The sequence below is a fragment of the Furipterus horrens genome, unplaced genomic scaffold, assembly GCF_987537825.1.
Source record: "Furipterus horrens unplaced genomic scaffold, mFurHor1.1.pri manual_scaffold_5, whole genome shotgun sequence".
Classification (NCBI taxonomy): Eukaryota; Metazoa; Chordata; class Mammalia; order Chiroptera; family Furipteridae; genus Furipterus; species Furipterus horrens.
The window spans coordinates 129,835,881-129,863,877 of record NW_028327175.1 but is presented as its reverse complement, the minus strand read 5'-3'; the positions used below and the strand labels follow the sequence as shown (position 1 = coordinate 129,863,877).

The 27,997-nt window shown below is 39.4% G+C and overlaps 1 protein-coding gene across 3 annotated transcripts in view; it reads left to right on the top strand.

Moving 5' to 3' along the window:
* IQCK (IQ motif containing K) overlaps positions 1 to 27,997 on the top strand; it is a 177,064-nt gene that overhangs the window by 143,875 nt on the left and 5,192 nt on the right. The window contains exon 8 of one of the 3 annotated variants that reach the window (XM_090277803.1): positions 24,897 to 24,968. The exons of the other annotated variants lie outside the window; for them this stretch is intronic. Within the exon in view, the coding sequence (XP_090133929.1) occupies positions 24,897 to 24,921 (25 nt within the window). The 3' untranslated portion in view covers positions 24,922 to 24,968. Of the gene's footprint in view, positions 1 to 24,896; positions 24,969 to 27,997 lie in introns of those variants that run through there. 3 annotated transcript variants of the gene reach the window in all.

Below are 27,997 nucleotides of genomic sequence, written 5' to 3'. Positions count from 1 at the left end.
ATCTCCTTCCCAAATCAGCCAGCATGGTAAACACTCTAAAGACCAGGTCAATCTAAAGTAAACAGAACTGTTTCCAAGCTACCAAACAGACAGGGAAAATATATGCTTGCACATTACATAAATGGACAAAGACAACCAAATGCTAATAGTGATTTTCTCTAAGTGATAGTAATACAAGCAATTGATGGATTGATTTATTCTGGCCTTTTTTTTAAAGAGAAATTCATGTGATTATTCTCTTTTTTTATTATTTATAATATCTTTTTCAATTTTATTGTTTATGCTATTATAGTTGTCCCACTTTCCCTGCTCCAGCCCACTCCACTTCCATAATTAGTCCCCTCACTTTTGTTCATGTCCATGATTCCTTCATATATGTTCTTTGATTAATCCCTTCACCTTCTTTCAGTCAGTCTCCCACTTACAGCTGTCAATCTGTTTCATGCTTTGATGCCTCTGGTTCTGTTTTGCTCATTGGTTTATTTTGTTCATTAGATTCCTCTTATGAATAAGAATATATGCTATTTATCTTTCACTAACCAGCTTATCTCACTTAGCATGGTAGTCTCCAGTTCCTTTCATACTGCTGCAAAAGGCAGAAATTCCTTCTTTTCGCTGCTGTGTAGTAGTAGTCCACTGTGTAGATATACCACAGTTTTTAATCCACTCATCTACCGATGGACACTTAGGTTGTTTCCAAAACTTGACTGTTATTGTAAAGAGCACTGCTGTGAACATGGGAGTGCATAAATTATTCTGAATTGGTGTTTTGGGATACTTTGGGTATATTCTCAGCAGTGGAATCTCTGGGTCAAAAAGCAGTTACATTTTAAATTTTTTGAGAAAACTTCATACTGTTTTCCACAGTGTCTGCACCAAAATGCATTCCGACCAACAGTGCACTAGGGTTCCCTTTTCTCCATATCCTCATCAGCACATATTTTTTGTTGACTTATTAATTATAGCCATTTTGGGAAGTATGAGGTGATATCTCATTATGCATCACTCTGATGGCTAATGATGTTGAGCATCTTTTTATATGTCCATTGGCCATCTGTATGTCATCTTTGGAGAAGTGTCTATTCAGGTCCTTTACCCATTTTTTAAAATTGGATTATTTGTCTTCCTGGTGCTGAGTCATTTAAGTTCTTTATATATTTTAGAAATTAGCTACTTCCGTCCAAGATTGAGGCGTAGAGAGACACGCTGCGTCTTCCTCCACAATTAAGAAGGAATACAACTACCTCAAAACTAAAAACTGCCAGAAGTTCCAGAAAATAAAACTGCATGGAAGTCCAGCAAAGATATAAAGAAGAAATACTAATCCAGACAGGTAGGAGGGGCGAAGCCAGGGCAGAAAGGGCTCGGTGTGGTGGTAGCAGCAGTGGCGGCAGCAGTGGCAGCAGCGGCAGGCCAGCAGAAAGTTCAATCACACATTTTCAAAAGTCAGGAGGAACACCTGGGGAACCTTCCCAGCTACTCACTGGACCTTGCAGCTCACTGTCCCAGCACCGGGGAAAACCAAGCCTCACTGCTTCTGACTGTGCAGACCAGTGGGGGTTGGGGTGGAGGTAGAAATTGCAGGTCTCAGCAGAGTCCGCTTGTTTAAAGGGCCCCCACAGCCTAGAATGTCCGCAGAACCACTCACTCTGGGAACGATGAGCAGGGAAGTAGCTAGAGGGGCGCCAGTCTGGTATAGAAGTGGGAGAGGTGCCTGGAAAAGGAACGAGTGCTGGGCAGGCGCCATTGTTCCCTCTCAGACCCCTGCCCCACATACAGTGCCACAACGTGGTGAAACAGGTCTCCCTGTACTGACGAATCCTTAAGGCTCCACCCCTTACAACGTTACAGGAGCAACAGCTCTACCTGGGATGCGGAGGCAAACAAACATAGGAGCCTGTCAGAATGAGGAGACAAAGAAGTATGGCCCAAAAGGGGGAATGAATCAAGGTTCCAGTGGGAGAACTAAGCAACAAGGAGATAGACAACCTAACAGATGAGGAGATAGACAACCTAACATATGCAGAATTCAAAACACTGGTGATAAAGAAGCTCACAGGCCTGACAGATATGCTTGAGTATGGCAAACGCATAAGAGAAGAAGTCAAATCTATGCTAAGTGAAACAAAGGAAAATCCACACAAAACCAATGGTGAAGGGAAGGAAACCAGTGTTCAAATCAATGATTTGGAACATAAGAAAGAAAAAAAAACAGTCAACCAGTGCAGAATGAGGAAGCAAAAATTGAAAAAAATGAGGAAAACTTCCCAAATTTTTGAAGGAGATGGACATACAGGTCCAGGAAGCAGGAAGGGTCCCAGGCAAGCTGGACCCAGAGGGGACCACACCAGGATACATCATGATTGAGATGCCAAAGGTGAAAGATAAAGATAGAGTCCTGGGGGAAGCAAGAGAGAGGTGGAGAGTTGCCTACACTTGGGTGCCTATAGGACTATCAGCTGATTTCTCAGAGGACACTTTGCAGGCAGGAAGGGACTGGCAAGCAGTATTCAATGTGATGAGAAGCAACCTACAATTAAGATTACTCTATCCAGCAAAGCTATCATTTGGAATGGAAGGGCAGATGAAGTTCTTCCCAGACAAGGTAAAGCTAAAGGAGTTCATTATCACCAAACCATTATTATATGAAATGTCAAAGAGACTTAAGAAAAAGAAGATCAAAATTATGAAAACTAAAATGACAACAAATTCACACTATCAACAACTGAGTCTAAAATATAAAAACAAAATCCAACTAAGCAAACCAGAACAGGAACAGAATCATAGGTATGGAGATCATTTGGAGGATTATCAGCTGGTAGAGGGAATGGGGAGAAATGGGGAAATGGTGCAGGGACTAAGAAGCATAACTGGTTGGTACAAAATAGACAGGGGGATATTAAGAATAGTATAGGAAAGGGTGAAGCCAAAAAACTTATATGCATGACCCATGGACATGAACTAAGGGCGGTGGGATTGCTGCAGGGAATGGGGGGTACCAGGCAGACGGGAGCAAAGGGGTAAAAAATTGGAAGTACTGTAACAGCATAATCAATAAAATATACTTAAAAATTAAAAATAAAAATAAAAAAAGGAAAAGAAATTAAACCCTTGTCTGACATATCATTGGCAAATATGATTTCCGATACAGCCAGTTCCCTTTCAATTTTAATGATGATTTCTTTAGCTGTGCAGAAGTTTTCTTTAATTTGATGTAGTTACATGTGTTTATTTTTTCCTTTATTTCCCTTGCCCTAAGAGAATATTATCAAAAATACTGCCACACGAATCATCTGAAATTTTACTGCTTATGTTTTTCTCTAGAATTTTTATGGTATTCCAACTTATAGTTAAGTCTTTTATCCATTTTGAGTTTATTCTGGTGTATGGTGTAAGATGGTGGTCTAGTTTAATTTTTTTTTGCGTGTACCAGTCCAGATTTCCCAAAACCATTTATTGAAGAGACTGTCTTTACTCCATTGTATGCTCTTCCTCCTTTTTCAGATATCAATTGACCATAAAAACATGGGTTTATTTCTTAGCTGTCTGTTCTGTTCCATTGGTCTATATATCTGTTCTTATGCCAGTACGTACTAGACTGCTTTGATTACAGTGGCTTTATAGTGTAGTTTGATATCAGGTATTGTGATCCCTACCACTTTGTTCTTCTTTCTCAAGATTGCTGAGGCTATTCCATATTTTTGGTTCCATATAAATTTTTGAAATATTTGTTCTAGGTCTGTGAAATACTCCATTGGTATTTTAATGGGAATTGCTTTGAGTCGTAGATTGCATGTAGTATGGACATTTTAATAATGTTAATTATTCCAGTCCATGAACATGGTATATGCTTTCACTCATTTCTATTTTCCTCGATTTCTTTCTTCAGTGTCTTATAGTTTTCCAAGTACAGGTCGTTTATTTTCTTGGTTAAATTTATTCCTAGGTACTTTATTTTTTTGTTGCAATAGTATATAGGATTGTTTTCTTAGTTTTTCTGATAGTTCATTATTGGTGTATAAAAATGCCACTGATTTCTGAATATTGACTTTGTGTCCTGCTACTTTGCCAAATTCATTTATTAGCTCAAGTAGTTTTCTGGTGGACCATATAGAGTTTTTTATGTATACTATGTCACCTGCGAATAATGACATCTTTACTTCCTCTTTTCCAATTTGGATGCCTTTTATTTCTTGTCTGACCACTGTGGCTAGGATAACCAGTACTATGTTGAATAAGAGAGGTGAAATCAGACATTTCTATCTTGTTCTTGATCTTAAGGGAAACACTTATAGTTTTTTCCCAGTGAGTAATGATGTCGGAAGTAGGTTTTTCATATATGACCTTTATTATGTTGAGGTATGCTCCCTCTATCCCCACTTTGTTGAGCGTTTTTATCATAAATGGATGCTGGGTTTTATCAGCTGCTTTTATTTTTGTATCCATTGATATGATCATGTGAATTTCATCTCATTTTGTTTATGTGATGTATCACATTTATTGATTTGCAGATATTTTACCATCCTTGCATTCCCGGAATAAATTCCACTTGACCATGTTAATGATCTTTTTAATGTGTTGCTGGATCCAATTTGCCAATATTTTGTTGTGGATTTTAACATCTATTTTCATCAAAGATATTGGCCTGTAATTCTTATTCTTTGTAGTGTCTTTACCTGGTTTTGGAATTAGGGTAATATTGGCCTCATAAAAAGAGTTTTGGAGTATTCCCTCTTCTGAATTTCTTGGAATAGTTTGAGAAGAATAGGTTTTAGTTCTTCTTTGAATGATTGGTAAAATTCACCTGTGAAGCCATCTGGTCCTGGGATTTGATGTGCCAGGAATTTTTTTTATTGTTGCTTCAATTTCATTAGTTGTTATAGGTCTGTTCAGGTTTTCTGCTTCTTTCTGACTCAGTTTTGGAAGATTGTGTTTCTAGAAATGTATCCATTTTGCCCAGGTTAACCAATTTATTGGCATATAGTTGTTCATAGTCATTTCTTTGTATTTCTGTGTTATTGGTTGTTACTAGGCCTCTTTCATTCTTATTTTATTTACTTGAGTCCTCTCTCTCTCTCTCTCTCTCTCTCCCCCCTCTCTCTTTTTTGATAAGTCTGGTTAATGGTCTGTCAATTTTGTTTATTTTTTTCAAAGAGTCAACTCCTGGATTTATTGACCCATTAAATTGGTTTTTTAGTCTCTATGTCATTTATTTCTGCTGTGATCTTGATTACTTCCTTCCCTCTACTCTCTCTGGGCTTTGTTTGTTTTGTTTTCCTAGTTATTTAAGGTGAAAGGTTACATTGTTTTTTAAAGATTTTTCTATCTTCTTTAGGTAGTCCTATAATGTTATGAAGCTTTCTCTCAGAACTGATTTCACTGTGTCCCATAGATTTTGGGTTGTTGTGTGTTCATTTTCATTTATTTCCAGATACTTCTTGATTTCTTCCTTTATCTCACTGTTAACCCATTCATTATTTAATAACATGATATTTCACCTCCATGTATTTGAATGTTTTTGAGGGTTTTTTTTTTCCCTTGAGGTTAATTTCTAGTTTCAAGCCACTGTGATTCAAGAAAATGCATGATATTACTTCAGTTCTCTTGAATTTGTTAAGGCTTATTTTGCATCCTACCATGTAGTCTATCTTTGAGAATGCCCTATGTGCACTCGAGAAGAATGTATATTCTACTTCTTGGGATGAAATGTTTTATAAATATCAGTTAAATCCACTTGATCTAGTATGTCATTTAATGCTGCTATATTCATGTTGATTTGTTGATTTTTTTGTTTGGAAGATCTGTCCATTGTTGACAATGGTGTGTTAAAAATCCCCTATAATGATTGTATTGCTATTGATCTCTTTCTTAAAGTACTCCAAGGTTTTCTTTATATATTTAGGCACTCCTATATTGGTGTATATATGTTTACTATGGTTATATACTCTTCTTGGACTGACCCCTTAAGTATTATATAGTGATAATTTCTGTCTCTTGTTATGGTCTTTGTTTTGAAGTCTATTTTGTCAGATAGAAATATTGCTACCCTGACTTTCTTTTGCCTCCGTATGCATGGAATATTTTTCCCATCCTTTCGCTTTCAGCCTGTGTGAATCTTTTGTTCTAAAGTGGGTCTTTTGTAGACAGCATATATGCAGGTCATGTTTTGCTACCCTGACTTTCTTTTGCCTCCGTATGCATGGAATATTTTTCCCATCCTTTCACTTTCAGCCTGTGTGAATCTTTTGTTCTAAAGTGGGTCTTTTGTAGACAGCATATATCCAGGTCATGTTTTGTTACCCATTCTGCTACCGTACATCTTAAATGGAGCATTTAATCTATTTATCTTTAATGTCATTATTAATAGGTTCTTATTCACTGCCATTTTTTTCCTTTGTACCTGTGTTCCTTTCTCTCTCTATTTCTTCTTCTTCTAAAGCGGTACCTTTAGCATCTCTTGCAATGCTGGTTTGGTGGAAATGCCTCCTTTAGCCTTTTTTTTTTTTTTTTTTTTTTGCCTGGGAAGCTCTTTATTTCACCTTCCATTTTATATAAGTGTAGTATTGGCTGCAGGTCTTTGCTTTACATTATTTGGAATATTTCATGCCAGTCCTTTCTGACCTATAGTGTTTCTGTTGAGAAATCAGCTGACAGCCTTATCAGAACTCCCTTATATGTAACTAATTGTTTCTCTCTTGCTACTTTTAAGATTCTCTTTGTCTTTAAATTTCACCATTTTAATTATAATGTGTTTTGGTATAGGCATCTTTGGGTTCATCTTGATTGGAACTCTATGCTTCTTGAAATTGTATGACTCTCTCCTTCACCAAATAGGGATGTTTTCTGTCATTATTTCTTCAAACAGGCTTTCTATTTCTTGTTCGCTTTCCTCTCCTTCTGGTATTTCTATGATGTGAATATTGTTACATTTCATGTTGTCCCAAAGCTCTCTTGGACTATCCTCATTCTTTTTAAGTCTTTTTTCATTTTGCCTCTGTGACTGGGTGTTCCTTTTCACCTGGTCTTCAAGTTGATGATTTGATCCTCTGCTTTGTCTAACTCGCTTTTAATTTCTTCTAGTGTGTTCTTCGTTTCAGATATTGCATTCTTCATTTCCAGTTGGTCTTTTCTTTTTAAGTATATTTTATCGATTATGTTGTTACAGTAGTCCCAATTTATTTCCCTTTGCTCCCCTCTGCTCAGTACCCCCTTTCCCTCCAGCAGTCCCTCCACCCCCTTAGTTCATGTCCATGGGTCGTGCATATAAGTTCTTCGGCTTCACCCTTTCCCATATTATTCTTAACTTCCCCCTGTCTATTATGTACCACAAATTATGCTGCTTAATCCCTGCACCATTTCCCCATTTCTCCCCATTCCCCCTCCCAGCTGATAATCCTCCAAATGATCCCCATACCTATGATTCTGTTCCTATTCTGGTTTGCTTAGTTGGGTTTTATTTTTATTTTTTAGATTCAGTTGTTGATAGTTGTGATTTTGTTGTCATTTTAATGTTCATAATTTTGATGTTCTTTTTCTTAAGTAATTCCCTTCGACATTTCATATAATAATGGCTTGGTGATAATGAACTCCTTTAGCTTTACCTTGTCTGGGAAGCACTTCATCTGTCCTTCCATTGTAAATGATAGTTTTGCTGGATAAAGTAATCTTGGTTGTAAGTCCTTGCTTTTCAACACATTGAATACTTCTTGCCAGTTCATTCTTGCCTGCAAGTTTCTTTTGAGAAATCAGCTGACAGTCTTATAGGCACCCCTTTGTAGGTAACTCTCTGCTTTTCTCTTCCTGCTTTTAAGATTCTCTCTATCTTTCACCTTTGGCATTTTAATGATAATGTGTCTTGGTGTGGTCCTCATTGAGTCTAGCTTGATTAGGACTCTGTGTGGTCTCTGGACTTGTATGTCTATTTCCTTCACCAAATTTGGGGAGGGGGGGGTTTTTTCATTATTTTTTCACATAAGCTTTCAATTTCTTGCTCTTCCTCTTCTCTTTCTGACACTGCTATAGTTCAGATGTTGGCATAATTTAAAGTTGTCCCAGAGGTTCCTAAGCATCTCCTCATTTTTTTTCAATTCTTGTTTCTTCATTTTGTCCTAGTTGATTGTTTTTTCATTCCTTATGTTCCAAATCATTGATTTGAACCCTGGTTTTCTTCCCTTCACCATTAGTTTTGTGTGGATTTTTCTTTGTTTCATTTAGCATAGCCTTCACTTCTTCCCTTATGCATTTGCCATACTTAAGCATATCTGTCAAGTCTGTGAGCATTTTAATCACCAGTGTTTTGAACTCTGTGTCTGTTATGCTGGCTATCTCCTCATTTGTTAGGTTTACTACCTCCTCATCACTTAGTTCTCCCACTGGAACTTTGATCCATTCCCTCTTTTGGGCCATAATTCTCTGTCTCCTGAACTTGACAGGCTCCTGTGTTTGTTTGCCTCTGTGTCTTAGGTAGAACGTCACATCTGTTACATTGTAAGGGGTGAAGCCTTAGGTATTCATCATTACAGGACAACCCATTTCACCACATTGTAATGCTGTATGTGGGGGAGGGATCTGAGAGGGAACAATGCTGTTTGCTCAGCACTTGCCCCTTTTCCAGGAACTTCTCCCACTTCTATATTGGACTAGCTCCTCTCTAGCTGTTGCCCTGGTCGTCGTTCCCAGAGTGGGTGGGTCTGTGGACGTTTTAGGACTGTGGGACCCCTTTAAACAAGTGGACTCTGCTGAGAGACTGGCAGTTTCTTCCTTCGCCCAAACCCCCACTGGTTTGCATAGTCAGAAGCAATGAGGCTTTATTTTCCTTGGCGCTGGGACCGTGAGCTGCACGGTCTGGTCTGGTGCTAGGAGCACTCCCCAGGTGTCCCTTTCAACTTTTTAAAATGTGTGACTGCACTTTCCACTGGCCTGCTGCTGCTACCACTGCTGCTGCCACCACACCAAGTCCTCCCTACCCCGGCTCCACCCCTCCTACCTGTCTGGATGAATATTTCTTCTGTATATCTTGGTTTGCTGTATTTCCATGCAGCTTGATTTTCTGGAACTTCTGGTTGTCTCTAGTTTTGAGATAGTTGTATTCCTTCTTAGTTGTAGAGGGAGATGCAGCGTGTCTGTCTAGGCCTCCATCTTGCCTGGAAGTCTCCAGCTGGTCTTTTTCGTAGATTCTATGTCCTTTTTCATGCTAGTGGTTTTCTCATTAATTCTTTGAGAATTCTTATAACCATTGCTTTTAATTCTATGTGATCATTTGCTTGCCTCAATATCACTTAGCTGTTTTTCTCAGTATGCCTCCTTCTGTGTGGAGGCTGTTTCTTTGTCTCAGTTTAGCTGTCTCTTTTTGCTTCTGTCTATATATTAGATAGATGTGCTTTGACTCCCTGTATTGCGGGATGGACTTATGTGGTAGGAGTCCTGTGGGACCCAGTCATGCAAACTCCTGGATCTCCTGATCCGGATGCTCTAGGAATGCCCTTTGTGTGGGTTGTGTGGACTCTCCTATTGCATTTGTGTCCTGAATGTTGTTGGCTTGTTCATTGGTGGGGTCCCCCTCCAGCTGGCTGACTGAGAGGCTCAACCCCCACCATGTCTTGTATGCTGTTGTATAGGAGCTGACAGAACAAAGGAAAACAACACACACACACAAGAACAAAACAAAACAACAACAGCATTTTCAATGACAAAATATCAGAGAATAATAAAAGTGGAAAAAGAAGTAGAATGTTAGGGAAAGGGGAAATAAAAGGAAAAAGAATAAGAGAAGACCAAAGGACAAGAAAGTGATTATAGGAGGAGAAAACAGGAGAGAACTAATACAAATAATGAATTAAAAGAGAAAAACAGTGGGGGAAAGGACAAAAAAGAGAAAATAACAAAAGTAATAAAAGGAAAGAAGAGAATAATGGGGTAATCAATGATAAGAGTTAAATATGAGATAGAAAAAATGAAGCAATAAAAATAGAAGAAAAAGAAAAATAGAAAAGTAAAAAAGTCTATGAAAAAGAATAAAGTGGAATTTCTCTAAGCAGAGTTTAGTGCTTGCCTTTGGACATGATTCTTATGTTGCCTGTGGCTGGTCTAAGCCCATGTCAGGTGCTGACCATGTGTAGCTCTTAGCAGCCTTTTCAAAGCTACTAGTGATCCACAGTTTGTGGTTGATTACTCCAGACTTGAGTGTGCCCAGGTTGGGCCAAGCTGCTCTGCCAAGCTGGGTTTTAGCAGCACTGGGTCCTGGGGGTGTGTCAGCAAGCAACCCAAGTCTCTGCAGGATCCACCTCTACCGGTCTTTGTCTGCCAGCCTGCTATCAGTTTTAGACTAGTTGCAGACCTGACTGTTTCTAAGAGGGCTTCAGGTAGAATTGGAATGGGGAGTTGGGACTCCTTGATCTCCCATGGAAGATGTCTTTTAGATTTCTGAGAAGATGGTGGGCATTCTCCCCTGCCCCCAAGCCAATAGTCTGATTATGTCTGGGATTTTTTCCCTGTATGTGGCAAGGCAGGACCATTGGTAGGCTAATGTGTGGAGTCTTCAGAACCCAAATTTTGGGTCTGCCAGAAACTGGGAGGGTGTTTCTATGGTCCTTCCATGAGGAAGAAGTGCCAGTCTGTTTCTCAGGGAAGTGTATGGTATGGCTGTGTACATCTCTGACACCCTCTGAGTCTGTGTATGTTGCTGTCTCCTGAGCAGGGGTTAAATGTAGGATGAGAGAAAAGAAAAGAAAAGAAACCCTGGCAAAACACAGAACTAAAAAGAAAGAAAGAGAGAGGAAAGAAAGAAAGAAGGATGGAAAGAAGGAAGGGAAGAAAAAGAGAAAGAAAGAAAGAGAGAAAGAGAAAGGAAGGAAGGAAGGAAGGGAGGAAGGAAGGAAGGAAGGAAGGAAGGAAGGAAGGAAGGAAGGAAGGAAGGAAGGAAAGAAAAGAAAAGAAAGAGACAGGGTACACCAAACAGGATTCCAGAGGTTTGGGGAAGTGGTATCCCACAGGGTAAAGAAATTACTTTTCCCTTGGGAGGGGCTTGCTCTTCTAAAAAATATGGCTTCTGTGGAATCCAGGTATATTCCAGCACATAAATCCCCACAGCTGCTCCCCCAGTCTCTCCCCAGTGTCTGGCTCCAGACTCTCCTTGCACAACTCCAGTTCTCTCCACCCTCCCTGTGCTTGGCCCAAGCTGAGTGGTTGTGAACAAAAAACCTGTGCTTGGGCCCCTTTAAGAATTAAGAAAGAAAAAGAATAAATAGTGGCTTTGTCTCCACTGGGTCTTGTCTCTCCCCAGCAAAGACAACCCCCACAGCCTTTCACTGCTGGATGCTGCGTGGTCAGCTGATCCTGGCACTGGCGCTCTCTGCTTGGGAGCCCAGTTTGTGGTCCTGGCTTCTTTCCTTTCAAGGGGAAGCTACCACAGCTTCACCCTCACCCTTCCTACTGGTTGTAGTGTTTATTTTTTCCTGTCCTTGGTTAAAAGTCTCTTTTTCAGGTAGTTTTCCGTTTATTTTGGTTTTCTAGTCCTCTCTTTAGTGTCATTCCCAATTTGGTTCTGGGAGGAGGTGCATGATATTGTCTCCTACTCTGCCGCCATCTTGTGACCCCTCCTGATTATTTATAATTTTGAAAATCATACAAAGATTATTCACATTCTCTGTATGCTTACTATGAAGTAGGCACTAAGAACAGTTCCAAGCCCTTCCCTAGCAGTAATGCATTCTTCACAGCAACCCTTTGAAGTAAGTCTCCATATTATAAAGAAAATGAGGCACAGAGAGGTTGAAGAATATACCTAGGGCCACATAGCAAGGAAGTAGCAGAACCAGGCAGCTTAACTCCAAAGTCCTACTTCTTCCTCACCTCATTCTGCTGCAATCACAGATACTACTTATGGAGTTAAAATGCTAGAGAGAAATCTGTTGGTGTTGGGTTTCACAAGAAATCCATCAAGATTCAACCTATGATTAAGTTGCTGGGGGCATGAAGCACGTGTTCCTTTAAACCTGTCAGCTTTGTTTAAGGGCAATGGCCACACCTGTCTAATTGCCCACCTTCTCTCTGTGAGCGCCAGTCCAACCCTGTTGATGCATGGCATTTATCCTTAGGATCTAAATATAGGCTCTAAGCAGCTGAAGTGTCCTGCCAACTTTCAGATTCAACTTTCCTTAGTCCAGGACATGGAAAATTTTAAAGGTGTGGAGAGATGAAGCTTGATATTAAGGACAGATTGATTCCTTTTTAAATAACTTAAAAACTGTTCCCTTGTCAAAGTAATATGTTCTCCTTATGAAAATCCAGAAAAATATCAAGAGATCAAAAATATTACCCACAACGTTGTCACTGATAATACTTCAGTGTATAGGCAAATTTTTTTTAAGTGCCTTATTTTGTCTCATCTGGGTAGGAGGGAGTTAAAGAATATTGAATCAGTTGTGTATGTTCTGCTGTTGCCATGTGCATTGAAGTTGCCTTTTTTGCTTTCCGTGGCATCTAGAGACTTGTCATTTAAGAGATTTAAAGTGACATTTGAAGCTGTCCAGTGTGAGCAGGAAATAACGACAGAAAGAATCCTGGGTTTGGAGTCTCAAGATTTACATTCAAACCCTGCTTGCAAGTGTCCTAGCTTTGTGTCTTTGAACAAGGTACTTAACCTTCTTGATCTTCCATTACTTAACTGTAAAATGAAATTAACACTGTTCTAAAAGCCCAACTGAGATACCAGGTTGTTTGAATTAAAAAGACTCCAGCTAAAAATGCTCACCTACAGATTTTTTTTCTTTTAAGTGTCAGCTGTTTTTATTACGAATCCATGCTTTTAAGGCATTTTCTCCTACATATTTAAAAAAAAATTTTAATGTATCTTATTGATTGTATTGTTACAATAGTTCCAATTTTCTCCCCTTTACTCCCCTCCACCCAGCATCTCCCTCCCCCAGCAATCCCCCCCAAGTCAATACGCATGGTTCGTAAAAAATAACTATCCCTCCCTCTCAGATACTAAGACCCTTTGTAATCTTGTAGAGGACAATGGGCGAAGGTCTCAAGCTCCTCTAGCTGCTTCAAGCTGGACATGGTCATTGTCCTACCTACCCTTGGGTCCAGAAATCCCTAATAATAGTGGGGGTGTGGAGGGGAGGGTGGCCTTCCCACATGGGGAAGGATCGTGTAGACTCCAGGTCAGTTGGCTGTCTCCGGACAATGGCGTGCTTGGTTTAACAGGCTGGCATCCTTGTTGTGTTCTAGGGCCAACAGATTTGGCTAAAAGGGTTAAAAGACATCATTCAATCTATAACTACTTGGTGACTAAAGGCAGGGATTAATTTTTCAATGTTCAACATTAGGGGAAAAAGAAAAAAAGGGCTTCTTTGGAGGAAGGTGTGCTAGGCACATCTCACCTGTCCAAAACCCCTTTGCCCATTATACTTAGTTTGGGCTGAGGGAAATAGTTTAGGTCCCCCCCCCCCCCTCAGACCTCTGGGTCCTTTGTGTCCAAGCCATTAGGATAGAAAAGAGAAACCAGTTTTAAAGTGAAGCCCACAGACCACCCCATTCTTCACCAACCCAGCCATTTAGTTCAGCCAAACCGTTGAGTCTTGACCTGGTTTTGGAATTACGGTTATACTGGCTTCATAGAACAAGTTTTGGAGTCTTCCCTCTTCTTGGATCTTTTGGGATAGTCTGAGGAGGATAGGAGTTAGTTCTTTCCTAAATGTTTTGTAGAATTCACTTGTGAAGCTATCCGGTCCAGGGCTTTTGTGTGCTGGGAGCTTTTTGATTACTGCTTTAATTTTACTAGCTGTTATTGGTCTATTTAGACTTTGTCCTTCTTCTTAATTCAGTTTGGGAAGACTATAGGTTTCCAGGAAGTTGTCCATTTTCTCTAGCTTGTCAAATTTCTTGCCATACAGTTGTTCGTAATAATTTCTTACAATCCTTTGTATTTCTGTTCTATCAGTTGTGATTTCTCCTCTTTTGTTTCTGATTTTATTTATTTGGGTCCTCTCTCTTTTATTCTTGATGAACCTGGTTAAAGGCTTGTCAATTTTGTTTATCTTTGCAAAGAACCAGCTTTTGTTGATCTTTTGAATTGTTAGGTTAGTCTCTATGTCATTTAATTGTGCTCTGATCTTGATGATTTCCTTCCTTCTACTTGATCTGGGCTTTGCTTGTTGTTCTTCCTCTAGTTCTTGTAGCTGTGGGGTTAAATTTTTTTATTAGAGATTCTTCTAGCTTTTTTTAGGTAGGCCTGTATTGCTATGAACTTTCCTCTCAGACTCCTTTCGCTGTATCCCATAGGTTTTGGGTTGTTGTGTGTTCATTATCATTAGTTTCCAGAAACTTTTTGATTTCTTCCTTGATGTCATTGATAACCCATTCATTACACAGGGGGACAATTTTTAACATAATTCCTGTTGAGTTCGATTTTTCAGCTGTTTCAGACTTAAATGGGCATGCTGACTTTCAAAGCTGCAGTGAGTTTTCTTCTGTCACATCTAGTTTTTGTGTACAACTTATCTTAGTGCAACCACTCCAAGCTATATTGAGCCTGGATCGAAGGAGCACTAATGCTCTCCTATTGGCTTAGAGCAAACCTCTCTTTATTCAGGAAGGGTGGGGGATGACCTTGGACACCAGCGACAGGTTCATACTTGTCTAGGCTATTCAGTTACACATGAGACAGTGTGGTGAGAGATTGTGTGCTGCTTTATATAGTGAATCATATTCTGAAGTGTAGTCCGAGTTCTTGTTTCTATACAAGGAGTTAGCAAAATTTATTTTTTTATTTACATACGTACTTATTTCCTTTACTTCAGATCATGTCTGCCTCTGCTATTTTTCATCATGAAAACCTAAACAACCTTGATTCATTTCTTTATATCTGTGGCAGTTTTACCATTCCCAAAGGACAAACATCAGTGCATTTGTCAGGCAAGCCTACTTTGCATTATCTAAAGTAAAACTTGGTGATCAAGATAAGTCTTGGGTCCCTCATAAGGTGTGCAAGCAGTGTGTCAAGACTTTACAGATGTGGATGAAGGGAACACGTGATAAATTGCCATTTGGTATACCTATGGTTTGGTAAGAGCCCTGAAATGATTCAAGTGACTGTTACTTTTGTATAGTGAAAACGTCAGGACATAACAAGAAAAATAAATGTAAAATAAAGTATCTTTGTCTACCATCAGCTATACACCCAGTGCCTCATTCAGCTGAAATCACAGTGCCAGTTTTCATTGAAATACCCTCTTTCAAAAAACAGGAGTATGGTGAAGAACTAAGTGACAGCAACGATAAAGATTTTAAAACTGGAGATGACTCAGTTCATAAGGGATTTGATCAGCATGAGTTGAATGATTTGGCACAAGATTTGGGACTATTCATAAAGGCTTCAGAACTCCTAGGATCAAGACTGCATAAGAAAAACTTGCTTGAAGAAGGAGCGAAGGTATTCTACTTTCAATCAAGAGAAAGTGCATTTCTACAGTACTTTTGAAGTGATGGTGGCTTTGCATATTGCCATAACATACATTGTTTAATGGAGGAATTGGGTATTCCAATCTAGAATGCAACTGAATGGTGACTCTTCATTGATAGCTCAAAGTGGAACTTAAAGTGTGTCCTCCTTCACAATGGCAATTTATTTGGTGCAGTCCCAATTGGCCATTCAGTTCGTTTTTGTCAAGAATATGAAGACATAAAGAGAGTCATTGATCTGTTGCAATATCACAAGCACAAATGGATCATCTATGTTGACCTTAAAATTGTCTGCTTCCTTCTTGTTCTTCAACGTTGATACACCAAGTATCCCTGTTTTCTGTGTATATGGGACAGGAGAGCTCATGAGAAGCATTGGGTGGAATCAAATTGGCCTCCAAGATCTAACCTCAAACCTGGTAATCCAAACATTCTACATGAGCCACTTGCTGACAGAAAGAACATTATATTTCCACATCTGCACATAAAACTGGGTCTCATGAAGCAATTTGTTAAAGCTTTGCCAATTAAAGGAGACAATTTCAAGTATTTCATTTTGGCATTCCTAGCCTGTTGTTTGAAAAGATAAAATACCTTAAAATGTATGTTTGGTAACAGAACTTTACTTCTTGTACACAATTTGACTTACAGTAAAAATGTATAGCCTTTATATGAATAAAATAACTCTAAATAAACACTATATTCAGGCAATATTTTCTTTATTTTCCTTTGTATGTACATTTTGTATGGTTTTTGGGACAAAGAGAGGGTATCCTGTGGCTTAAAAAGTTGACATGGCAAAGTAAAACTGGGGTCATTTTTGGATTCAGTTGCCAAAAGTTAGTCAAAAACAAGTGTCAGATCTAACTCAATGAAAATTGTGTTCCCCAGTGTTACTTAATAGCATGTTATTCATTCTCCATGAGTTTGAATGTCTTTGAGTATTTTCCTTGAGGTTGATTTTCAGTTTCAAGGCTTTGTGTTCTGAAAAGATGCTTGGTATTATTTCAGTTTTCTTGAATTTGTTGAGGCCTGTTTTGTGTCCTACCATGTGGTCCAGCTTTGAAAATGTTCCATGTGCATTTGAAAAGAATGTATATTTTGCTTCATTGGGGTGAAAAGTTCTATATCAATTAAGTCCATTTGATCTAGAGTTTTGTTCAGTGCTTCAATATTTTTGGTGTTTCTTGCTTTGAAGATATGTCCATTATTGACAATGGGGTGTTAAATTCCTGTACTGTGAGTGTGTTGTTGTCAATATCCTTCTTAAAGTTTTTAAAAATTATCCTTTTGTATTTGGGTGCTCCTATGTTGGGTGCATATATGTTTGCAAGGGTAATATCTTCTTGATGGATTGTTCCCTTAAGTATTATGAAATGTCCTTCTTTCTCTCTAAATTTATGGCCTTTGCTGTGAAATCTGCTTTGTCTGATTTAAGTATTGCTACCCCAGCTTTTTTTCATGTCCATTTGCTTGAAATATTTTCTCCCATCCCTTCACTTTCAGTCTGTGTCGATCTTTTATTTTCAGATGGTCTCTTATAGACAGCATATATGTGGGTCATGCTTTTAATCCATTCAGCTACCTTATGTCTTTTGAGTGATGCATTTAATCCATTTACATTTATGGTTATTATTGATAGGTACCTATTCATTGTCTTTTCCCCCTTTGAACCTGTGTTCCTCTGTGTGTCTCTATTTCTTCATCTTCTTAAAGTAGACCTTTAGCATCTCTTGCAATGCTCGTTTGGTGGACAGATATTCTTTTAGGCTTTTTTGTTTGGAAAACTCCTTATTTCACCTTCCATTTTGAATGAGAGTTGCTGGATAGAGTAGTCTTGGCTGTAGGCCTTTGTTGTTCATTGCTTAGAATAATTTTTATCATTCCCTTCTGGCTTGTAATGTTTCTGTTGAGAAATATAATGATAGCCTTATTGGAGCGCCCTCGTATGTTATTAGCTGTTTCTCTCTTGCTGCTTTTAGGATTCTTTGTCTTTCAATGTTGCCATTTTAATTATATTGTGTCTTGGAGTGGGCCTGTTTGGGTTCATCTTCATTGGGACCCTCTGTGCTTCCTGGACTTGCATGACTTTTTCTCTCATTAAGTTAGGGAAGTTTTCTGTCATTGCTTTTTCAAACAGGTTTTCTATCCCTTACTCCTCTTCTTCTTCTTTTGGTATTCCTATGATAAGGATATTATTATGTTTCATGTTGTCCTGCAGCTCTCTTAAAACCTCTTCATTCTTTTCCAGTCTTTTTTTGTTTTGTTGCCCTCTCCAGGAATTTTTTTTTCTTTTTCTTTTTTTATCTCTCCAGGAATTTTTTTCAATATTGTACTACAGCTCAGTGATCCGATCCTTTCCTTCCTCTTGCTTGCTTTTGATTCCTTCCACTGCATTCTTCTATTCATAAATTGTATTCTTCATTTCCTCCTGGCTCTTATTGATAGCTTCTATGTCCTTTTTAGTGCTGGTGTAATTTTCAGTAAGTTCCTTATAGTTTCCCTGGAGTTTTTTGTAGTTTTCTTTGAGCTTGCTGAGCTCATCGAGCTTTCCTATAATGTTTTCAATTCAATGTCTGATAGTTTGCTTTCCTTTATTTCATTTAGCACTCTTTCTGGGGATTCCTCCTTTCCTTTCAATGGGGGATTGTTTCTCTGGTTTTTTTTTTTTGTGACTCTTCTTTGTTTCTGTGTCTTAGATTGATCTGTACTTCCTGGATCTGACCCTGGTGGCATCAGATTGTGTACCAGTCTGGGCTTAGGCAGCCTGTTGGAGAATACTAGAGATCTACTGCCTTTGTCTCCTTTAGTAGTTAATCTATTCAATCCGTGACCAGCCATCAGGCTTAAGCACCGAGGGCGGGGCAGATTGACTCCTACGGGTGGGGCTATTGCTTCCCTTCAGACTGATGCCACTTGGAGGGGTGTGGTCTGTCTGCAGTATGGAAAATGAGTCCGCACTGGGACGGGGTTGGCTGCTACCTTGGTTCTCTCCTCAAAGCCACTACCCCAAACTCTCCTTAGGCATCTCTAGTCCTCTCTGCCCTCCCTCTGCTTGAGCCCAGGGTAAGTGGGGGCCAAAATATTTTAATACTTGATCCCTTTAAGTGCTCTTTGTCTCCAGCTGTTTCTTTCTGGCCAGCAAAAAATATAACCTTTTGGTTTTTCACACTTTAAAACTGGATTCTAACTTTGTGCTCTATTGCTATAGGCTGGGAGGCCCAGCTGGGGTTTAGACCCTGCCCTTCTCAGGGAGAACCCCCGGCTGCTGATATGTTTCTTAGTCCCTTCAGCTTCCACCTGTGGGAGCCCAGCCAGCCCTTTCACGTCTCTGCACTTCTCACCAGTCACGTTGTAATGAAGCAGCCCTTTCTGTCTGTCCGTGGTTATAAGGGTTCTCTCCAGCTGGTATTCAGTTGGTTATTCCAGATGATTTCTCCACAATTAAGTTGTAATTCCAGATTGGTTCTGGCAGGAGGTTAGTGTAGTTTACACTTACTCCAGCGCCATCTTGGATCTCCTACATCTCTTTCTTTAATTTTGCATCAGTTAGTACATATTCCACAGCAATTATTTTCATGTGTCCCTGTTTTCTTTACCTAACTCTATATGTAAACATATTCCCACATGTTATAAACTTATTTTACATGTAATTAGCTACATAATTTAGTTATTTTCCTATTGGACACTTCTTTCTAAATTTTGCTGTTATAAATATTGCTGTTGTGGCTGCCTTTATTCCTAAAAGAGTTAAATTATATTTATGAAGTTACTGAAGTTTTTATACATTGAAAACACTTTTAATTCAAACTTTGAGATTATTTCCCCCAAAGTAGTAGAACAGACAAATGTGTCAAATCCCACATTTGCAATTTAGAAAAGTCACTAACCTTTCTGAGACTCAGTGGAGGTAATAATACCTTTGAAGAGTTGTTTTGAAGACTAAAGACAATGTGGCCTACCACACACTTGACATATTGTAGAAACTCAATAAGTAGTACTTATAATAATTATCATTACTGTCATCATTATTGTTGTTATTGTTGCTAGCTATATTAAAAGTCCCAAAAGCAGCAGAAACTTAGCAGTATTCCTGTGAGAAGACGGGGTGACATTAAGGTCTTTCCTGTTGTTACCTGAATGGGTCCACCTAGGGCCAGCTCTAGTGTGTGAGTTCTGTCAGATAGCCTTGCTCTGAGAAATCACCCAGATACTACTGTGGGATCAGGTAATGGATTTATTGAGGGAAAAGGGGAAAGGGGGTGGAGGGGGAGGGAAACTCCTGGACTGACTTGAGGGCTGTAGGAGCAAGGGGAATGGGGAATGGGGATGGGAAATGGGGAATGGGGGCAAGGGAATGGGGAATGAGGAGTGGAGACTCCCGGTCCACCATGCGGGCCTGTAGAAATCACCTGCCTGGGCTTCTGCAAGTGCTTTTTTTATATTTGTCAAACACACATTTTGGTGAAGGTGAGTTTGCTTATCAACATATTCAATAGGTTATTTACATCTTTTGCTTCCTCCCCACCCACCAGGTTAGTTAACATATTGGGCTAGGTCCATTAACATTTCCTCTGGGAACCAGCTAACTCCATCAGCATTTCCTGTGGGAGTGGGCTAGGACCAGGTTGATTTGCATTTGTCAAAAGTCCAGGTGGGCATTCTAGCTGCTTCCATGTTCTGACAAGTTCTTGACTGTGTGTAGGAAAGATTTCGCAATACAAATTTAGGTGACTGTGAGGATGTGTTTATTAAAGCTGGGGACAGTGAAACACATGGTAGGGCTTAGCATTGAAGAAGCAACAGAAAAGCCTAGGCTGGGCTGCCTTATCTCATTGGGAAGTCAGAGAAAAGGGGGCTTTGGGGACAGGTTCATGGGATACGCCTGGGACAAGCTGCCAGATGCCCATTGCCTTGGAGTTTAGGAGACGCATGCCTATGGGGAAAGAAGTAGGGGGTGGTGAGAAAGGAAAGGTAATGGCATGAGCTGCTGCCAAGAGGGAGAGCACTGTGTGCCTTGGGTCCTTTGTCTTGAGGTTTTTTTCTCTTTCTCACAGGCGAGAATCTCAGGGGAGGTCTCAGGGGAAGATTTTAGTAGAATATTCATTAGTTCTCCAGGTGTGCCCTTTCAGGATCATGATCTCCACTGATTGATTAATGACAGGGCAGGGGGTCTTTAGTCATTGCAGTAGGTTTTGCTGCTTTTGGTCATGGAGTTGAAATACAATTGAAATGTTATCTCCAGGGAGGAAAGGCCAGGGAAGGAATGGTTACCCTGGGGGTGAGGTCCTTGTTTTCCCAGTTTTGCCCCCTGCTAGGCACTTCAGGGGCCTTCCACCCTGATGACCATCTGCACCTGTTTGTACATTTCTCAGCCATTGTATTCAGCTATCTCTCTCAGTTTCCCTATTCCACTTGTCAAGGAATTTTCCTAGCCTCTTAGTATCCTGTCTCAGTATACGCATGGGAATTGTGGTTATAACGGGTTGACATTAAATGATTTCCTACATTAATCAAAGAGAAGTGTTTTGATGTCATGCACCAAACAGACATCTTCATTTCTAAATCTTTGTAGGTATTTAAGATTAGTTTCCTAGGATCATTTTGTAGCAATTGCTGTGAGAGGATTTAACTCCATTTGTGTAGTCATTGAAGATATTATTTACATACTGAAAACACTTATTTTTTAATTCAAACAGAGGTTTGCATCTAGCCAGCAATGGCTCAGTCGCTATTGTCAACACACACACACACACACACACACACACACAGTACCTGCTGACAAAGGAAGGGAGTAGGCCCCAGAGTTAGCTTTTGTTGATTTTGGTTACCTTGTAGCAGCAGCAGGGGCTAAAAGGGCTTGGCCTAGGAAGCCAGGCAAATAGTGATTTGAATCCTGATAAGAACCACCATTACTTTGCACCTGTTGTGTGCCAGGCACTCTTCTGGTAGATGTTTGTATATCTCAGTTAATGTATTTAAATATAAAGATTACCCTGGTCAATAAAATCCATGAAGAACCAAATTTTATAGGTGAAGAAGCAAGTTTTGAGAGGGTTAGCTCCTGGACCAAGGGCATGCTAGTAATAAGTGACAGAACCCAGGTACAAATGCTTACCTCTCTAATATTAAAATCTGGGAATTCCCACTGAACTGCAAAAGGTTTATATTATTGAGAAAGATGTATGTCCTTTTAACAGCATGGAGGCTGAGAGAGAGTTGGCTTGGGGCTTACAAAGGAAGCTACAGTAAGTTTGACAGCACCTGCTCTGGGTGTGGAACCAGACCTGCAAGGTGCTAGGGATACATTGGAGACCATAAACCAACATCTTGCTCTGCTGGAAACTCTTAAGTCTAGTGAGGAAGCTAGATGCTATTCCAATAATCACAAGAACACATTATTACAAACTATGATGACTGCTTCAAAGAAGTTCCAGTGCCACAAGAGACTATTGAAATAGGTTCCCCTAGTCTGAGACCAGAAGTGAGCTAGGAGCTAACTAGATGTGAGGGATAGGGACGGCAAAGACCCCAGACCTGGAATGGGGCCTCAAAGAAGGCTGGAGTGACCAAAGCTGGGTATAAAGTGAGAGAGGAGCCAGAACAGAACAGTGGCCTTGGGGTCTCGTTAAGGACTTTGGACTTGATCCTGAGGGCAGCAGAGATCCTTTGGAGGGTTGTAGCTGGGCAGTGGCAGCATCAGATGGGCTTTATAGAAAGATGAGGGTGTCTCCAGGTAGGGATAGATTGGATGACTTTGTGGCAGTGGGAATGGGCAGAAGTGAATGGATTTAGGATTTATGAGTAAGAATGACAGGTGAGATGAGTGATCCTTTCTCACCAAAGTCAGTGGTTAAAAATATTCATGTTATACTTTCAGTACTCCAGAGAGCTTCCTATTAGAAATAAGTCTGTGGTTTAAACTCGATAAGTTTCTTTTCTTAGTCCTTGGGGTTTTTTGACTTGAGCCCTGTCTGGATTCTAGACCAGCCACCAAGATAAAAGTGAATACTGCCCCATTCCTCAGCACAGATTGAAATAATTTCTCAATTAGTTATTAACTTGTTACAGGAGCTGTTTAAAAATAATCTGGAGGGTTTGTTTCCATTTCACTTACAGGCAACATTTGATGTACAGAACTTCTGCCAGTCTGAACTGGATGAGAGCTGTTTCTACCCCTAGCTCACTGGAAATGCCTGCGATATTAAAGGTTCTGTTTTGGCAACAGCCCCTGGGAATGCAGAGATAAATGAAAAAGTCTTAAGACATGGCTGAGTTGTTTGTGCTCACTCACAGCCCTGACTCACCAACCTTTTGAAGACACAGAATTTCAAAGGACATCCTAGTAGATGGTGTCTGTTTAAACTGCTGTGCTAAAACTCCAATCTTGATACAATTCAGCTAACCATGATGTGGAGCTACCGTTATTAGCTGAGATGTAGAAAGAGCAAACTAGTAGCTATATAAACACATATGAATAGCACTTAAAGCTTACCTACATGATTTAAAGAAAATTTGTTTAAAAATAGCCTGTTTCCCAGTTTTTCTACAGTCACTGTGTTACTTGTACAATTAATAAATGATTTTACCGAGCATCTACCAGGTGCCAAGCAATGGGTACCATCTTATTTCATCATCACATTCTGCTGAGAGGTAGTCCTTACTATCCCCATTTTATGAATGAGAGAGCTGAGGCTTCAGAAGGTTGAGAGACTTGCTCAAATAGCCCAATTGGTAAATGATTGTGAATTCAAAGTCAGATAGCTCTTAGCAACCAAACTCTTCTCTGATGGTCCTGTTGCTAGCTTTGCTCTGGTGGCTTCCTTCCCCCTTAGTTTTCCTTATCTATTAAAAAAAACAAGCCTTTTATTAAATGTCCTTTTTTCTAGGAATCAAGATCTTTCCAGGCTCAAATTTATAATCCCCACAATTCTGTCTCAATGTAACCCATGTCGCTTCCAGCACCAAATGTTCCCATTTAAAATACTGCCTTCAAGGATACCTGAGTTGACTTTAGTAACATTGTTTAGAAGTCAACAACAGAAAGCCATAATTACTGCACCTTCGAGACTGTCAAATTACTCCCAATGCTTTGTGGCCTCCAAGTTGGCTCAACTTTCCTTAAAATAAAGCTGCAACCCAACATCTGGCTCTGTCAAGAAAGGGAGGTTAACTTACCAGACTACTGACACCAGATGTCAATCTTTATTTATTTATTTAGAAAAGAAGTCTTCAAGATTTGTTCTTCTAGTGAGGGGACATGGAGGTTTGTTTGTTTTTTGTATTCTCTAAATTTTCTTTGATGATTATATATTACTTTTATAATGGAAAAAGAATCTTATTTACAAAGTCAGTCCAGTACAACAGAAAAAAAAAATACTGGTGATATATATTGTACACTCCCTACCTTCCTAATTGAAAAGTATGGAACATGACTTAAGCTCCATTGGATCATTGTGGGTCCTGATCAGGGACCCCAGTTCCTAAACTGTATTGGTATGACATGAGGTTAAGACCATGAATTTTGGACTTAGACAGACCAGAATTAGAACATTGGCATGGTCATTCACTTAGCTCTGTGACCTTGGGCAAGTTGCTTAGCATCTCTGAGCCTTAATTTCCTTGTTAATAAAATGGAAATGGTAGCATCTATTTCCAGAGTGGCCGGGCAAGTTGAATGAGATCATAAATGAACATAATGTCCAGCATTTAGCAAATTCAGATTCTCTGATTTATTATGTGATACTGTCAAGAAAGCATATGTGGTGCCCTCAAGTACTACTGAGGCACCTAAGACTTTTTGCCCTGGATCTGAATTAAAGGTCCTCAGGCTTTTGTGCTTGTTCTCTTCCTCCTCATTTTTACAATTTTATTTTATTTTTTGTTGTTGAGGTAAAGCTTTCATACAATTAGGGTGCACTGGTCATGAGTATAAAGCTCAATTAACTTCTATATAAATATACCCCATGTCAATTCCACCTGGGTCCAGATAAAGAATGTGTCCAGCACCCAGCAGGCCCTTCATGCCCCCACCCATCAGTAGATCCTAACCCCAAGGCACACTCTATCACCGTAGAATAGTTTTGCTTATTCTCAAGCTTCATATAAATGAGAAACACAGTATGTGCCTGGTTTCTTTTGCTGAAGGTTATGTCTGGGAGAGTCAGCCACATTGTTGGGGGAAGCAGCAGTTGGCCTTTTTTCATTGCTTTGCAGTGTTCTTCTGTGTGAGTGTTATCACAGTTTATATATCCACTTACTGATTGGTGGACACATGGGTTGTTATCCAGGTTTTGGCTATTATGAAAAACGGTGCTATTATGAACATTCTTATACTTTTTTTTTTTTTTTGGTGGATGTAAATGCTTCAATTGCAGAATATTCAGGAGTGGAATTATTGGCTCTGAGAGTATACATATATTTAATTTTAGAAGATGCTGCCAAATCATTTTCTGAAGTGCTTGCATGAGTCTTCCAATTTCTCTGCATCCTCACCATCACATACAATGGTGAGTCTTTTTCATTGTACTGGCTTAATTTCTTTGGTGCCTAAATGATATTGTACACCTTTTTATGTGCTTATCAGCCATCAGGACACCACTTCAATCCTAAATTCAGTTATGCTCTTGGGATAGCTGCTAGCTCAGCTTGTCAGAATGATGTTTAAAGGAGTACATATGCTCTGAGAGAGGTCTCAGAGGCTCTCCTGCGACTAAAACACCAGAGTTTTGGGCACACGTTCCTGAATATGTATATTGGCTTCTTCTACTTACTTTCAAGTTCTTGGCTACATTAGATATAGCTAAGCTTGCAAGATAAGTGACTTTCAGATGAGTCACATGGTATGAATTTTAACATGCTAACTGAACTCTTTAGCAGCATTCACCTTATTTTCTACAGTCCACTCAGGAGAAGTCACATGTGCTTACCACCTGCTACATGTTAATCCCTGCACCAGGCACTTTAAATACATTATCTCCTTCAATGTTCAGAAGGACTTGGTGAAATCTATTTATTATACTTACAGTTCAGATGAGGAAATTGAGGCTGGAGGTGGGGGTCATCCAGCTACTAAATGGCAGTCAGAATTTGAATACTGGGCCTACTTGATTTCAAAGTCTGCCCTTCTATTAGCAAATAAATTGAAGAGGAAACATTTTTCTAGCAATTCTCTAGAAACCTTTCCCAGAAAACATTTCATTAATGTTTTTGGAATGGTCACCTCTACTAAGGCAACTTCACCTTTGGGTAGATCCTGCTTTAGTCTTCCAACAGTGAGTCTGAAGGTATTGGAAGGTCAGCTCCTCCAGGAGTCCCACAGCTTCCAACTTACCACTTGACCCCACTTCTTATTCTTCCCACCTTTCCCCATCTTTAGGCTCTGACTGATTGCAATAATGCTGTGTAACTATTGATTCCATGAGTCTTTTTTTCTTCTGTCTGATATATTCTCTGATAATTCTTTCAGAAAGAAAGTTTTTCCCAATTATATAGCAATATATGTGTATTGTAGACATTTGGGAAAAAACAATTCACATATTTCATTTTAATCATTTTATCTATATTCACTGTTTTTGTTTGTTTTTTATAAACATATTTGAGATGCTAGACCATAACTTAGTTGAGTTAATGAATGTAATTATCAGGGGAATGAATGTAGTTTAGTACTCAACAGTCACATTTAAAGGATGTAATATGGGTTCCTTGACTAGTATAAGTGACCCATGGACGTGGACAACAGGGTAGGGATTGACTGTGGGGGTTGGGGGCAGGCAGGGCAGGGAGAGCAATAAGGGAAAAAAATGGGACAACTGTAATAGAAAAGCAATTTTTAAAAATTTAACAAAACATATTCTGTAAACATTTCATTAACTTACTGAGGAATTTTTCTTTGTAAACCTGCTTAGGTAATTAGCTATTCTACCAAATAAAAAGAGTATTTTTAGTTAAAAAAAAACAACAACTACAATGAGTTATCACCTCACACTGGTCAGAACGACCATCATTAATAAATCAGCAAATAACAAGTTCAGGCAAGGATGTGGAGAAAAGGGAACCCTAGTGCACTGTTGGTGGGAATGCAGACTGATGGAGCCACTGTGGAAAACAGTATGGCATTTCCTAAAAAAACTAAAAATGGAAATGCGTTTTGACCCAGAAATTTCACTGCTGGGAATATACTCTAAGAATCTTGAATCATCAATTAAAAAGAACTTATGCATCCCTTTGTTCATAGCAGCACTATTTACAATATCCAAGTTCTAGAAACAGCCTAAGCACCCATCAGTAAATGAGTGGATTAAAAATACTGGTACATTACACAATGGAACATTATGCAGCAGAAAGAAAGCATGGATGCTACTGGAGAATATCATGCTAAGTGAAATTAGCCAGGAGGTAAAAGACAAATACCATATGATCTCACCTATAAGATGAACCCAATGAACAGAAAACACTAATGGGCAAAATAGAAGCAGACGCAGAGAACATGGAACAGACTGACAGCAACCCGATAGGAGGGGGAGGGTGATAATGGTGGAAAGAAAGGGAAAGGAAGGGACTAGTCAAAGAACATGTGAATGATACATGTACATGAACAACAGTGATGGGATTGACTGTGGGAGCAGAGGGTGGGCTGGGTGGAAGAGTGCAAAGGGGGAAAAATTGGGACCACTGTAATAGAATAACAGTAAAAATTTATAAATAAATAAGTAAATAAATAACATTTTATGAAGACATCACCTAGAAATGAATGTAATATAGGAGTCACTTGTTCTCAAAAAAAAAATTTTATTTTCATAAAGGTAAGCAGGAAAAGGGAGGCAAATATGACAAAGTGAAAGAACCTGGCTTTAGAGATGTTGTCATAGTTGGCTTCCAGCACCAACAGACAGAAGCCTTGGTCCTCCTGCACTGTCTGCGTACCTCCTGGAAACATTAACTTTTAGAGCCAAATTTCAATTTTCAAATATGCATCTTTAAAATTTCCCCTTGACATTTCTCCCTCTTCCTTTACAAAAGCATCACGTTTTTAATGGCTACATCACATTATCAGATATCTAATCATTCCCCATTTATTGAGCCTTTAGGTTGTTCCCAAACTGTTCATGTGGTAAATGATGCACCTTCATCTCAGGTATCGCTTTTGGATCTTTGATTACAGAAATCTCAGAATCTTCATCTCCCTGATGAGAAACAGTGGTGAGACCATGACCCTGTAGGGGTTATGAACATGAATGCAGGCCACAGTGTGACCTCAGACAAGTTACATAGCCTGTCTGTGTCTCAGTCTCCTCATCTGTAAGATTGGGGAAAATGACAGCACCTACCTCACTGTCACTACGTAAGTGTAAACGGCTCAGTAAGTACCATAGAAATATTTACTCTTATTATTTACCTGGAATCCTAGAAATTGGGTGCTTATTGGATTAAAACTATTATTATTTTAAGGCTCTGAGAGTGTGAAACAGTCCCCTCTTTGTAACTCAGGACCCAGCACTGTTTTGGGTCTGTAGCTATGTGATGGATGAAC